The following is a 16,373-nucleotide window of genomic DNA, read 5'->3' as shown; positions in this document are numbered from 1 at the left end:
AATAACTTCTCTTACTTTTCTGTAGTAAAGTTTGGAACTAATTTTAGGTATCTAATTATTGGAAACTGGGTACCTAAAAGGTAAAACAGGGGTTGGGAAATCTCTACTTTAAATCGGGAAAATTTTCTTTTATTAATTACTTTTTATCTTTGTCTTTACCTACTTGTTGAATAATCTTTTGCAGTAAAAAAAAGTTATTTCATAGACCCTTCTCTCTCTCCTTCTTCAGCTTTTTCTATTACTTCCCCCACCACATCCACATATCATCATCCCTTCCTAGTGGTTAAAAGTTTAGGAAATAAAACCAGCCCAGAAATGGCGGCAGTATGGGAATTGTTGGCGCGTAGTGAGTTTTCTACATTGTTAAGTATAGCAACTGCTTTGTTTTATTTATTTTACCCGCCTTTTTTTTGTTTCTGTTTTGTTTTTGATGCCCTGAGTGACTTGATCGTTCAGTTTCTAATAAAAAAAAAAAAGGAAGTGAATAAAACTGTTTGAAACTCTGAAGTGAAGTGAGCGGAAGTCCACTCAGAAAGCTTTTCAGATTAGCTTTTCAATCTCTCACCGACCAATTTCCTACATTCTACTGTTTTTTTTTCTAACTTCCTTTTGTGTGTGCTTTTTTACTTCCGCCATAAACTTTTTTGAATTCATACTGTAATTGTAAACAGCTTTTATTTAGTTTTATTAAAAACTCGGTTTGGTTTTATTATTATTTTCTTTTGAAAAAAGAAACATATTTAAAATTAAAATCGGATTGATATCGCAACTTAGGGTGCGTTCCACTAAGCGCTCACAACGATCAAAATATACCTTCAGCCGTTCCACTTGACTGGTCGTGGCGAAAACGTCACTAATGACGTCATTATTTTCGCTCACGCGAAGCTCACAACGCCCCAGCTTAAGGGGCGTTCAGAAATTTCCGCGCAATTTTTAAAAGAAAAGATGGCGACCGAAAAAATTATCTCTTGTAAATGAAAGTATTATCTCATGTAAATATAATTGAATGTGTTTTTCTTGAAAGTCTAAAAATAATAGTAAATGAAAACATACTTATCCCTTAAGATACTAAATCACAGAATAACGCCCAATTACACTTTGATAGTTAATAATACGTGGCTTAAGTTTTCGCTTTTCACTATTGCAATTTTGTAAAATTGCATTCCTCTCTTCATCGGATCTAGATGAAGAACTTTCTAAAGCATTATTACGTTGCATTAATAAATATCCAACTGTTGCCACGAAAGACATTTTAATTTTATTTAAACGTAAATTTTTATAAATGCTCCACTAAAATGTAATTTAAAAAATTGTATTATATATATTTTTTTAAATATAAGTCAACTTTACCAAATAACTAATAAAGTTTATTAATATTTTGAAGAAAATTTGGGGGGGATTTCAATTTTATATTGGAAAAGAGAAAACAAAAATTGGCCAAAGTTGGGTGTTTTTCAAAGTAACGCTTTTTCCTATAGTTTTCACCGTGTCCTTATATCCTGTTTTAATGGGTGTACAAGAATTAGTAATTTAAGGGATAAGATTTTTTTGAGGTTTCCTTGGGAATGACAGTAGGAGAATTTTCGTGAATGTTTTCATTCCAGGTTTTTTCTTTATATTTAAGGACACATTACAGGATGTAAATCTTTTACTACAAAAAGGGATGTTTTATATCTTTCTTTTTTCTTTTTTTTTCTTCTCTAAGCAAGAGAATTTGTTGACGCCCCCCAGAGAGAAGTTCAAACTGCTGGAGAGGGAGTTCATTCCTAGTCCTGTAAACTTTCTGGGTACAACAATTTCTTCCCAAGCACTCCATACACATAGGTGGAAGAGCATTTGAGGGAGAACAAAAGAGAAGTTACACTGGTCAAAATGGGTAGTTTCTTTTTTTGGGAGTGGGGGTGGAGGGAGGTTTTTTGTTCTGCGATGTGGAGGATTTGGTGTCCTTGCAAGGTAGAGGCGTGTAGATATAGTTAGGGAGCGGAGCTGGAGGCGGCAACTAGAAAACATAATAAAAAAAGGGAGCCTTTATTGTACCCATGGAGAAATTCTCCCCTCTCCTTTGTCCTGAGTTCCAGTATTCTACATACTTATCGCTCTAGTCCTGAAGGACCTTCTTCCTCTGGGGTGCTACTAAACCGGGTTACAAAACAAGAAAAAGAACTGGATTTTTAAAAAATTATATATATTCTTCCATTTTTTTCTTTTTCTTTGTTTTTCTTCTTCTTTCATTCACTTTACACCAGTTCGGATCGAGAGAAGAAAGAGGAGGATAGAACTAAGGGAAGAGAGAGAACTTCCACCTCAGGATCTCTTTTTGGTTCCTTCTTTAACACAGAAACTTTGGCAGTCACGTACATCGTGATTTTACCCCCCTCCCGTTCTTTTTCTTGATTTCTTTCTTTAAGGCTGCTTATCCGTTCCGACTCTTGCACTTCCTCCACCTTCTGCGGTATCCTTTAGACGCTGCCGGTAATTGAAGTCGGCTGGTGTGGGAGAAAAAAAATGAAAGGCCAATGAACTTAATCTTCGAGGATTGTTACTGAAATTTAAACCTGAACATAGTTTACACTTTTTATAATTTGGAATTAAGCTGCTCCAGGCTCACTGAAAGATAATTTTTATTTTATTACTGTTTATTATTCTACAGATATTTACAAAAGGAGAATCCTTGAAAAACATGACATTTCTGGCAGTTGAGTTTCTAATTTTTCTGGTTCAAAATGTCGGCAAATCGCCAGCTGTTGCGGTATTTCGTTTTCTGAGGTTATTATATTGTTTCAACTCAGTGTTTGCCTTTTTGAGGTACACCTTCGCAGTGTTAACTAGGCGCTTCTTTGAGGTACACCTTCGCAGTGGTAACTAGTCACTTCTTTGAGGTACACCTTCGCAGTGTTAACTAGGCGCTTCTTTGAGGTACACCTTCGCATTGACCGGCAGAGGGCTAATTGGCTTCATGCACGTAGCTACGGGTAGGGGGGATCTCTTGAAACAGCCACCATACCTTCACTGAGTGTGTTTTGAAAACATCACACCCAGTAGAGGATTCCCCATATCGGCCCAATCTTAGCTTAGCAGGGCAGCTATCCTTGACTAGAAATCTAACAACTGTTTGATGCAAAAATTCGTAGAAATAAAGTTAATAATTCCTCTGTGTAATCTAAAAACCTCCTCTCAATGTTAAAAAGGAAACTGTGAGAATTCTTGTAAAGGTTCAAGTTCTCTTTAAGAAAACTCCTGGAAGTGCCGAGAGAGAGGTCGAAAATAATATTTTCTCTGAAAAACCTGCGAAGCTAATATATATTGTGGTACTGGGTTCGATTCCCGGTCTTAGGCCTTGGATTTTATTTAATGGTTAATATGAGAAATTTACAGTAAAGTATGTTTGCTAGTCGCCTCCGTCTACGACACCTAATTGGTAGTTGGACGTTAAGCCCCGCCTGAAAAAATAGGCGATTACTTTACTTTATTTTTTACTCTCTGAAAATGCGCTGGCAGTTTTGAAGTTTAACCGCATTGAATCAAAAAATGCATAGCAATGCCCTTTACAGACTTTTTTTTTGGCATTGGCTTTCGCCATACAGCCAGCATCGTCTAGGTGCTTATCACTAGAATATCGCTCACTCTCCATTCTTACTTATAGATACATTCGCTTCACACATTCATCCCTCTACTATAGTACACAACTATAGTACATACAAACTTACAACTAAGGATGGATCAGTACTCTATATTCCTGCCATCCTTATAGCTTAACCTAAATTAAAATCACGTAATCCTTCTCTAATCATTTTTTCTGCCATTCATTCTAATCGGCTATAACTTCTGAATACATAATTTAATAGTTCCCGTCACCTTTTTCCAATTAAGACCCGGCAACTCCTAGTTTTCTCTCTTATATTCCCCCATTTCGACTATGGTTGTTTAGTGTATGGCGGTCTTTCTGGTGATATTGAAGCTAAGCTTAAGCGCCTCATGAACTGCTTCATAAGATCTATTTTCAGCATTTCCAGAGACTCTCGCATTTCGCACTGCTACGATGAGTTGAAGTGGCTTTTTCCTGTCTATCGCCGCCAATATTTTTTGGCTTCTTTCCTTCTTCAAGTCATCCAGTCTCAAAGGCCTTCCTATATTTTTCAACTCCTTAAGTTTAAATCCTCCATCCATTCCCGTAACACTAGATCTCGCTCATCTGATCTCTATATTCCCTCTCACCGTACCTCATCCTTTGACAAGTCCTTCCTAATACGTGCTACCTCTCTCTGGAACTCCTTGCCTTCATCTGACCGCCATGCTCCTAGCCTATCCATTTTTAAATCCCGTCTATTCAGTTATCTACTTTCTATTCAGCTTCCTCCGAAATTCTAATTGTTTTAATTTATTTCCTTAATTTCTGCTGTTTTATTATTTTATTTTTCCTTTCATTTTCACTTATTATATTTTCACTTTTGTAAATACTTATTTATTTATTTAATTTCTGTATAATCACAGGCCAAACTATTAAGGCCTCTATTTGTTCCTGTATTTATTTTTAGGGGACAATTGTCCCAGAATAATAAATTTCTTTTCTATTTCTATTTCTATTTCTACATTCATATTTCTTTGCTAGCTCTGCTACAGATTTAAGCACATACGATGTTGGTGCATCGTAGATGTTGGTGAAGAATGTTATGTCTTCGTAGCGAAATGGTGCATCTAAATACCTGTATAAGTCTTTACAGACTTAACCAAAGATTGTAGCCGAAAACAAGAATATTGAAAGGATTCTTAGCAGTCCCAACAACGCCCCGGGGTTAAGGAGGACTTTTCACGATTCTCCAAAGAAGATTCTGAAAGCGCGCACTGGATCTGGAAATTAAGGATAACCCTTTATTCTCCCGTAAATCATGCATAAATAAAGTAAAACCCAATTTTGTTGCCACTATCCTATTTATCTTATCCCTGGTTTAAGATCTGGCACCTATCTGTAAACTTCCAAGTCAAACTTGGTAACTACCAAAACAAAGAAAGATTGATGATTTGTCTCTCTTGCAAAGTTGACTTTCTATTTTTTTTTTTTAGCTTCTTCTCCATGATGGTTTTTTTCTTTTTTTCTGTCTCTCTCTCTCCTCACATTGTAATGTCTGTTCATGGATTTTTGTGTGTTTGTTCGTAAAGTAAGACTCTTTTTCAGCGAAGTCTTATTGTGTTGAGGTGGTGTGACGTGTTCGGTGTGAGAGAGGCTTTCCACAGTCTCTTATAATGCCTTTTTCTTTCTTTTTTTTCCTTTACCATTTACTTCTGCACAAACCGGAAACCCCCCTCCCCATACTCTCTCTCTCCTAGTCCCAGATCACTTTGGCATCACTAAAGGGATGAAATCAATCTACGTTTATCGTATCCTATCCAATCGAAAGAAAAACTCTCCTTTTTTTCACCTACCTTTGTGTGCAGCAGGCTTTATGCTGGGTCCAATGTTATTGTGTGTGTGTATGTGTGTACACACAGTGATTTGTCACACTCATTGGAGCCTCGTGTTAGCTCCTCCAACAGGAGCTCTTCTAACAGGATAGTACTTCGCTTTACTTCTTGTATAATACTTCTTCTTCAGGTTTTCTTGTCATAGCGGATGTCACTCGAAACAGTTATAACACGAACCATCTTTCTCTTTACTTTTTCTTACTAGATAAGGAAAAAAAATCATTCCAATCATGCCCATTTCCCATTTCAAGTGTTCACGAAAAGATACAACATTTAACTGTACCCTGAGTTCGTAAAAGCAATTTTTAGAGAACAGTATTTGTAAACAAATTATATCGTCAAAATTCCAGGAAGAAAAACTAGATTCGAACCCGGGGACGTGATAATCTAGCTGTCAAAATCCCTTCACCGGAAGTATTTGCTGAATGGATGATTTTTCTTTTTTTTTTTCTTGAGATTTCCCTAAAAATGGCAGCAATGATTTTTTTTCCCTCCAACCATTTATTCTTGTGCTCGAGGTGGTCTACAACTATTATTTGAACAATTCTTCCTGGGCAATTCGATTTAAGGGGATTTTTCGGGAGTGGCGTTGGTTATTTCTCTCTCTAAAGTACTATTTTAGTATGGTAAAGTAATGGTCTATTTTTTCAGGCGGGACTTAACGTCCAACTACCAGTTAGGTGTCGTGGACGGAGGCGACTAGCAAACATACTTTACTGTAAATTTCTTTTATTAACCATTAAATAAAATCTAAGGCCTAAGACTGGGTTCGAACCCAGTACCAGTACCACAATGCATATTAGCTTTGCAGCTATATAAATATATTGTAGTATAATGTAATTTTCGACGGGTTTTGTATTATAATGAAAGGAGCGGTTAAATGTCTTGATCAAATTCCGAGTTCGAAGGTAAAGCCAACACTACCGGACGTACCGCTTTTCTCTATGGATTTTTTTACTTCTTTTTTTTGTGGGCAAAACAACCAAAAGTTTACTTTAGTCGTAATAGTCACTGCAAGCTACTTTTTCTGCAATCTCTCTGGGGCTTACTGATTACAGAGGAGCATTCTGTGCTCTTTCAAAAATCTTGCACCGCTTCACGTATGCATTGTTCTAGTTAACTAGGGTCGCGCAAGAGCTTTTACAAGGAAGAAAAGAGCTTTGATTTCTGTGCAAAATGAATATCATGCTCGTACTGAGGTCCTGAATCTCTATCTAAAAGGTAAAAACGGCATTGCACCAAGGGTTGAGAGCTTCTATTCGTGTGAGGTAATTAATTCCCCAATCTCTAATACGGAGACCAAACATTTACCAACCACTTATCATTTGGATGACTCCCACCACCTCCCTCCGTATAAAATACTTGGCACTTCTATTGGTAAGATAAAGGAAACATCCCACCAAATAATATTGCTTACTGTATTTTATTAAAATTTCGAGTTTTTTTTTATAGCTAATGGCAATTTTATATTTTTCACAACGAGTATACACGTCGAACGCGCACCGTAACGAGAGATTTGGTTTGACGTCGAATACACGTCGAACACGCTTAACTGGTTTAATTGAATAATTTTGTAGTGAAAATTCATTTTGGAGCATTTTGAGATTTGTTTAAAATCATCTTTTACGGCAGGATCTCGAGAGTAGCAGTAGTAGTTAAAGAAAGTCTTGAGAGTGTTCATATTTTTTTCGGAACTTAATATTAGACAGGAAGTAGTAACTACCAACAAAATAAATAACCAATGACATAATAATATTGATGTAATTTTTATTTTTTGTTTAATTCCTAAAATTTAACTTTGTCAATTCCATCACCACTAACGTTCTACCCACGGCTACTCTAGAGAGGCTAACTTTTCGCACCCCCAAAAGTTCATTTTATTTCCCTTTTTTTATTCACTCTCCTCAACCCCAGAGACTCTCTCTCCAAACACAGACCGACAGGATGTAATGATGCGTATAATAGGGTCGTTTGCAAACTGATCAGAGCTTTCCCGTGTCCAAGACGCTGGGAAACAAGGTGAGCGGGCAGAGTTAGGATGAAGAAAAAGTGGAAGAAGGAGTAGTAGAAGAAGAAAAACACTATTCCTTGTCTTTTAAAAGCAGAAAACGGAAGTAGAAAAACTCCAAGAGTAGAGTAATATTTTTTAATTCAATGAACCGAATCTTCTTTTTAGGCCACTTCTAACGTCGTTTGGGCCTCATCCTTGCTGGCCTTTAGGACTGTTTTCTTCGTGTTGCCGGTTAAATGATGGGGGCTTCTTTACTTGGAACTCTACTTCGGCTGACTTGATACACAGCAAGGAAAAAGTTTGATGGAACTTGATGTTCCGTTCCCATATTCAGGTTCTTCTTTTTTTTTTCCAGCGATTTCTTTTCCGTTTACAAATGGACCAATCGGAACTAATTTGAATATTCTATTCCTCCTACTTTCTTTTTATTAAATTGGGCATTTTTGCTAAATATATTTTAATGTCTTATGAATCAGCACTTCGAAAACTATTTTAAGAGGAAGTTGCGTCACTGTTGACACCAGATTTATAAACATTTTTTGTTGATTAAAACTTTTGTTGGTTTTATATTATAAATATAGGTTTCATTAGATCATTAAAATTTTGGTTTATTTAGACCTCTTACTGTTTGTTTTACGAGCAATTATTAACAACTTTTGGAGGTTGTATTAGATATCAGATTTTTTTGTTTTTTATCTCGTGTTTATTAAAGCAATATATTTCTCTGGAGGTAATAAATTGTTATTTACTGCTTGTACTTTTCATTTTAATGGTTTTTAATAAAAAGGTGTATTTTTATTTTATTTGGAGGAGGGAAGGTGAAAGGGTGAGATTTGAAGGTACGAGATAAATTGATATCTGATATCTAGTCAGCAGGTTTAGAAGTCTTAATTTGATGGAGTAAATTTTGATTGAATGTATAAAATGTCCATAAGACCAAGGGGAAAAGCAGGTACAAGTAACATTGCTTGGTGACCGCCGGATAGGACTGTCGGAACCTCTTTATTGGGGATGCGGCCAGAACGTGGAAACCAAGGTGTACCTCTTCCAGGCTAAGAAGTCGAAGAAAACATTGTCTATGTAGGTTCTAAGGCGGCGTGTGTCTGTCGCTCCTCTAGTACTTTTTGGTGGTGCCTAAAACTTTCTTGGGATAGGATGAAAAAATAATTGCCCATTTCAGTCGTGATACATTTATTCTGCCGAGCTTTCGACCTAGGGTTGGTGTGTCTTCTGTGTCAGTCCATGAACAGACAAGACAGAAGACACACCAACCCTGTAATGTAAAAATATTACTTTGTAAACTAGCCCTGAAGATGACCTAGTCCCTAGGTCGAAAGCTCAGCTGAATAAATGTATCACGACTGAAATGGTAATTCTTTTTTCATCCTATTGAAACTATGAATCAGTCAACAAAAAGAATGAACAACAATTCCTTGTTGGATATTGGTGCTTCATCAGTCCCGATCATAAGTGTTGGGCCAAGGAATTACTTGTTCAAGGTGCTCTCAGCACTTTATGGCTGCCTGGTGGTGAAAAATGGCAATCTCTAAGGATCCCTTATTGTTCCTGTCAAGATAAAACAGTATGCATCTTCTTATTGTGCGTGAATTGCAAGGCCTGGACATTTTCTCTTGGTTTCCGTATATCATGGGTTCTTCGACCATTTCAATCACAATACTCTATACCAGCAGTTTCATTTTTGTATCGGAACAAGTAGCTGTAAAATGTATGAAGGATAAATCACAGATCCAATCTACCTGTGGATTGGATTGTGCACGTGTGCTTGTCAACGATTCTTACAATTTTTAACTCCGGAAATCCTGGAGTCGGAACCAGGAATTGATGAATGATACAGGGAAGAGGGGGGAAAACAGTTTCTTGGAGGATGTAAGGGGGGGCCTATTGGTTTGTTTCCAAATTTGATGTTGATGCCAAATACTACAGTTTTACCATTTTTAACGATCAAATTCTGTTCAACAAAAGTAGATGTAATAACTCAACTGAAAACACTTTTTCCCAGAAATATGTGAAACTGTCCAGAACTATTATTAGATTTGTTGGACTAATGGATTTAAATCCAGGAAGTTATTCTTGATTCCAGAGCACTGATCCGAATACTTCGTTCCCTTTTTATTTTTGGGCGCATCATACCTTGTGATTATTTTTACTATTATCAACATCATTATTATTTATTAATTTCTTAGTCTTTCGTGCCCAGAGTTCTTTTTTCTGTGCACTGTCCAGCCTCCACCGGATAATGTTCTCTCGTTACAGAAAACACCCATCAGTGAGCTAAAAAGAAGCCCATAGAAAGAAAAAAAAAAAATTCCTAAAGATCAGCAGCTAGATTCGAATCCAGAATCTCTACGTTGGAATCCAGGCTGACCACTTAGCCCCCAGTCCCATACCCTATATAATCCATTAATATATTAATTACAAACATTACACTCCTCCAAATTAATTGCCATAAAACTTTTTTAATGACACCCATTGTGTTTTGATTGTTTCAGTGGAAACCTCGTTACGGCGTAGTTACGAAACTATCACCAGCAGCAGGTGAGTCAAATGATCTTACCTTTTGATCTCGTTATATTTATAAAATTACTTTTTTCTAATTTTACAACCAGCCGCCATCTTGTGGCCTCACGAGAAGGCAAGTTCTAGGTGCTTCTTTATTTCCGTTTCATTTTTAATTAATAAGTATCAGAATGTAAAAATAAAATATTTTTTTTTGAAGTACTGGTGCAACATTTTTAAGTACTATTTGATAAATAACTATGATCTACCCAAGAAATCTTAACATAATTTCCCCAATCCCATTTAAAATAATAGCATTACTAAATTTTGAATATTTAAATTTATACACGTAAAATGTAAATTCATATTCCATGTAATGTTTCCAATCATAATTATACATTCATATTTAATTCACTTCGGGAGACTGGACGTGTGTAAGTACATAAAAGATAATTAGTAATAAATGTTTGTCTGTCTCCAAATATGAATTTCCGGGATGATGAATAATCAATAATAATAATTAAAATATTTTCAACTCATTTAAATAAATAATGATTCAGAAGCTTTGCTAATTTCAACAAAAGAGAAACTATTACGTATTAATTTAGACATTTTATTTTATTTTTTGAATGTTTAAATATTTTGCTAAATTTAATTAGTTTTTACCCTTTTTTATGTTTTTTTTTTTATGGTAAACAATTTGTTGCGGTTTAATTACTCTTTGCGGTTTATAATGGATTTTCTGTTTACCTGATATACGAGGGTCGTTTGAAAAGTCCGTGCAAAAATAAAAACTACTTAATTTTTTGGGGTAAACCTTTTTTATTTTTCAACATTGTCTCCTTTTAGGCTTATACACTTCGTCCAACGCTGCTCTAGTTTGTTGATCCCTTCCGAATAATAGGATTTGTCCAAGTCTGAAAAATAGCCATTCGTTTCTGCAATCACCTCCTCGTTTGAATAAAATCTTTCTACCGCCAGCCATTTCTTCATATTGGGGAACAAATAGTAGTCCGAGGGAGCCAAGTCTGGAGAATAGAGGGGATGTGAAACGAGTTGGAACCCTATTTCCATTAATTTTGCGACCACAACTGCTGAGGTGTGAGCTGGTGCGTTGTCGTGATGGAAAAGGACTTTTTTTGTGGGGCCAATCGTGGGCGTTTTTCTTGCAGCTCGGTTTTCAAACGGTCCAATAACGATGAATAATATGCACCTGTAATAGTTTTACCCTTTTCCAGATAGTCGATGAGGATTATTCCTTGAGAATCCCAAAAGACAGTCGCCATAATCTTTCCGGCCGAAGGAACGGTCTTCGCCTTTTTTTTTGGCGCAGATTCCCCCCTTGGTAACCCATTGTTTAGATTGTTCTTTGGTCTCAGGAGTGTAGTGATGTATCCATGTTTCATCCACAGTGACGAAACGACGCTTAAAGTCCTGCGGATTCTTCTGGAACAGCTGCAAACCGTCCTTGCAACACTTCACACGATTTCGTTTTTGGTCAAGCGTGAGCAATCGCGGCACCCATCTTGCGGATAGCTTTGTCATGTCCAAATGTTGATGCAAAATATTATGTACCCGTTCATTCGAGATGCCCACAGCACTAGCAATCTCACGCACCTTCACTCTTCTGTCATCCATCACCATATCATTGATTTTATCAATGATTTCTGGAGTAGTAACCTCAACAGGGCGTCCAGAACGTTCAGCGTCACTTGTGCCCATATGGCCACTCCGAAAATTTTGAAACCACTTATAAACTGTTCTAATCGAAGGTGCAGAGTCACCATAATGTTTATCAAGCTTCTCTTTAGTCTCCTGAGGCGTTTTGCCTTTCATAAAGTAGTGTTTAATCAACACACGAAATTCTTTTTCGTCCATTTTTTTGAAAATCACTCACTTCCTCGATTCAAACGAATGCCAAACACAAAGAAATAGACCGATCTGGCTGAAACTTGGTGTGTGTTCTTCCAAGAGATGCTACTAACTAAACATAACCTCGATACGCGCCAGTAGTGCTATCTCTCTGACTTTGCACGGACTTTTCAAACGACCCTTGTATACCGAGGTGTGGCTATTAAATAACGAGACTATTGCTATAAAACATTTTATTTTAAATTTATACATATTTAGTTATTATCACCTTCAATATACACCACTCCCCTATCCCTATAACGCTCCATGCGAATTTACTATTGTTCGAAACAGTGCTGGACCTGCATGACGAATGCCGTTTTTTCTTTCACAGCTTCAACAGACTGAAATCGTGTTCCTTTTAATGCAGATTTGACTTTGGGGAACAGATCTAAAGTCACATGGGGCCACCACCAGGTCAGGCGAATAAGGCGGATGGCCCAAAAAACTGGGATGTTGTACTTGGGCTAGAAACGTCTTGCGACAGACAATGCAGTGTGAGCTGGCGGCACGTTGTCTTGATGGAGAACCCCGTGACTTGTTCTTCACACAAATCGGGTCGTTTTTTCCTTACTCTTTGACGGAGTTGGGCAAACACCTCATGGTAGTGATGTTGATTAATTATAATCGATATTTTCATCCGTTTTGGACGTGGAAGGGCGACCTGGGCGGTCATCATCTCTGACGTCTTCTCGGCCATCTTGGAAACGCTTGAACCACTTTTAACATTCATCGCCATAAACTTCTTTTAATAAAAGGTAAGTTTCAGTAGCGGTTTTTTCCCAGTTTCATGTGAAATTTCACGACAATTCGTTGCTCTATTACATGTGTAGTATCATGTTTTCGGCCTACTTTGGATAGATGGACGTTAAGCCTAAGCCCCCTCCACTTGAGTAATAGGCGATTGCTTTACTTAGAAGAGATTCCTTTCCCAGGAAATCCAGAGAAGCTTAAAACGTCCGGTTGGATATTTCAGCTAGTGATAATTGTGAGTATGTGAGTAAAGTTGTTGGTTAGTTAAGCCCTGCTTAGTCTAAAATGGGTCTTTCTGGGTTTCCTATGTCCACTTTCTGGTTCACTATACGATTTTATTAGTTATTACTTCCGGTTTGTGTGGGTAGCTTTTTGGTTTTTGTGGTCTTACTTGGAGGTGACATGATCAGGAAATGGTAGCCCAGAGTTTTGTACGAGATAGAGCGTAGTGCAGAATGGAGACTAGTTCTCTCTCTCTCTGTGTGTGTGTGAGGAAGGATAATCGCCTGGAGCCCCTGAATTCCACTGACTGGACCGTCCTTACAGGATTAGAAGCGCTCTCCCTCTCTCTTTGCCTGGAGCGGACAATACCCATCACTTCTCCATATCCACGTTTCTCTCCGCTTCAACCCTCTTTGTCTCACCCAAGGGCAAGAATAAATATTTACAATAGGGGCAATTATATTCGTTGATTTGGTTTGTACGGGCGCCGGAAGTTAGGTTCACCAACCCTTCGCAAACCTAACTTGCTATCCTTGCACCGTCGTTTTCTACAGTGTCTAAATACTGGTGATATTGTTTAGAACAAAGACCCCTAATATAAATGCATCGATGTGCAACGCAATGATATTCTGCATTTTCACGCTTGCAACTTTACCTTCAACAACTAAATACCATTCATTAATAGTTCAATATCTAACTTTAACTACGTAGACTTTTTTTTTTGTTTCCTGTGGTGATGAAAGGAGTATTGAATTTTCACAGGAAACTTCCGTTTTGATCCCCTGATTTCTATGGAAATTCGTTCCAAAGGGGTTCTCGAGGAGGAATGTAAATAAGCTTCATAATTTTAGTAATAATTAAATACATTTTAAAATTCTATGTTTCAAGACCATACCCAGGTTAGAGCTAAAAAGAAAGTCACGTATTCTCAGACGGAAGTGTCGAAAAGCATGCGCTCTTTAGTCCCAGATCATGAAAGCCCATCATTCAAGATGGCTTCCACGTTATCCAGACCAAAATCAAAAAGCACAAATATTTATCAGAGTTACGCCAAGACCTCTCCTTAGAGATAGATAAGAGATCCACCTCCAATCATATATATAACCCAGTTTTAGAGTTAGACCACAAAGTAGTGAGGAGCCCCCCTCCATCCCCACCCTCAGAGAGGTTTAAACTACTTGCACAGGCAACTGGGTGGGAGATACTGAACTCCCGTCGAGGTTTTAGTAAAACCCAACCACAAATACAGTTGTAAGCCCAGAAATTCGACATTTTGATGTGGTCAAGTCTTTTGTAGGGTTTATAAAATACAAAGATCTTCTACAAAACGTTGCAGGAAAAGGAACCCCCCCACCAAAAAAAATTGGGATCATTTCCGCCCAAAAAGACGTTTGTTTCTGGGGAAACGAACGTTTACAGGAAATATTTGCCCAAGTTGTAATATTTATCGAAGGCAAAGAGAGAGCTATGTGCTGCTACAAGTTTATAAACGTTCCAAATATTTTCTACAAAGGAATTCCATACATTGTCTTTTAAGAGCTATTGTAATGAAGCTCCCGTATTTTAGTTTTAAAAGCGATTTGAATATTATTTAAATTTTAATAACTTTTAATTTTAAAATTCCAAACTACTTTTATTAGCTCCTTGAACAGCCCTGAAGGACAAACGCCTATAGACTTCCTGTGCGTAATAAACGGAAACTGAACAAATACTTTTCTAGCTCAACGGACTCGGAACTGTACGGTTCTGCCAAACAGACAAACACATCACCATTCACACCGCCATGAGAGATTTCCGTTTCCTGAAATATTCCACTTCAAACTAGCTCATCGTTCTAATTCGTTCATCCGGTAACTTCCACTATCCCATAGACATCTGAGGTCTATCTGGAAGCCTGACGATGGCTGTCCAGAAAAGAAGAAAGTACCAATACATGACGCCGTTCTCGAGCCCAAGACTTACATGCAACCCCCTGAAAGCCATCTCAAAACCATGTATTTCCGAAAAACACAAACACAATGTCGACTATTTGACATGATCGCTCAATTTTTCACTAGAAAGAAACGGAAATTGTTAATAATAAATGATATAAGACACATTGACCACTACCATTCTACTTTTTAAGTCCTCTCTAAGTTCTCTAAATTTGGAGAAAAAGGAAGCGTACTTGAAAGCGTTACTTCCTTGCTTTAGAATTTAATGACGCCCGTCTTGTTGAAATATTCAACAGCTTGCGGCAGGACCTCTCCTACTCTCAAGAAGAGGAGGAGAAAACGGTGAAGCTGTTTAAAAAGAAGTGCTGGTGATGGTACCCAGTTTATTTGACAGAAATGTCCGAGCTATACTGAAAGTAACCAATAAAATTGGTTGAGAATTTAATACAGGTTTTTTCTTTGGATATTTATTTCGTTTATTTAAACACTTTATTTTTTTTTATTTATAAGTAATAGTTAATGGTTTCGAATACCCTGAACTATTAAATAACATCTGTAAATTCGAATTCTATCAGCCTAGAAAAAGTCGAGTAAGCGATTACTCTAGATCAGCCTGTGGACGGTAAACTCATCAATCAACAGAGCCCAAATATCAGCAGTACAAGCGGCTGAAATTGCTATTGACGAGTCAAATTTGGAAAACTTATTTCCTTCTCCTTGTGCCTGATCGCGCACGCTTTTCTCCAAGCTTCACGAGGAACAGAGTACCGCAGACATGTCAAAGACTGCTTCAGTTAGCATGAAACTTCATCAGCACTTAAAAAAAGTATCTCACTCGCCTGACTTCAAAGCACATTGTCATCAACCCGCCCACTTTTGAAGACATTGTAAACAAGCAGCAAATGCAGGTAGAAAGCGAGTGCACGCACAATGGTCTACATCCCGAGGGAGGGATGAGTACTTTCACCAACATCCTCGTCTAACATCACTAAACTTCAAAAACAGACTTGTCCTGGCCGAAAACTGCGTATGGGGGTCACGCACTTTCAATGAGCGCCTGCACCGAAGAGCCCCGAACTGAACGGGCGAGCCAAAGAGGCGGTTTTCCGACCACTGACCCCTTACCTCATTACTTTCTTTGACTACTTAGTTGAGGAAAGCCTATCTGGAAAAAAAAAAATAGGCAATGTAGAATTGCACTTTTCTTCCTAATTTGACATTATGTGTGCCAAGAAACTAAATTTACTCACGTTTAACTAATTACAACTAATTATCTTTTGATCTATTAATTAGTGAACATATATTCACATGTTTACATACCAAATACTTCCGGTTACGTCAGCAAATATGCCTTCTGGGCTGAGATTGATTTTATATCTTTGAAAACACCTAACTAAATATTTATATACGTATCATGGGCTGTTTCTCATTTAACAAATTAATTAATTTAAACTGTAATGTTAATTTAACTTACGGAACTTTTTTTAAAATTTCTTTTACTGTAAGTAGGTAAGAACTTAAGTACAAAATTTTAAGCTCTCAAAGTACGTAAATTGCTATAAGAG

The 16,373-nt window shown here is 37.3% G+C and overlaps 1 protein-coding gene across 1 annotated transcript in view; it reads left to right on the top strand.

Annotated features, from left to right (window-relative positions):
* LOC141457922 (uncharacterized) overlaps window positions 1–16,373 on the top strand; it is a 319,220-nt gene that overhangs the window by 69,995 nt on the left and 232,852 nt on the right. The window contains exon 2 of the mRNA XM_074135322.1: window positions 9,982–10,027. Within this exon, the coding sequence (XP_073991423.1) occupies window positions 9,982–10,027 (46 nt within the window). The remainder of the gene's footprint in view (window positions 1–9,981; window positions 10,028–16,373) is intronic.

The sequence above is a fragment of the Rhodnius prolixus genome, unplaced genomic scaffold (assembly GCF_049639745.1).
Source record: "Rhodnius prolixus isolate KJV_2025 unplaced genomic scaffold, Rpr scaffold_5, whole genome shotgun sequence".
In the NCBI taxonomy this organism is placed as follows: Eukaryota; Metazoa; Arthropoda; class Insecta; order Hemiptera; family Reduviidae; genus Rhodnius; species Rhodnius prolixus.
Note: the sequence above shows the minus strand (reverse complement) of the source record. Positions and strands in the feature narration are given on the sequence as shown.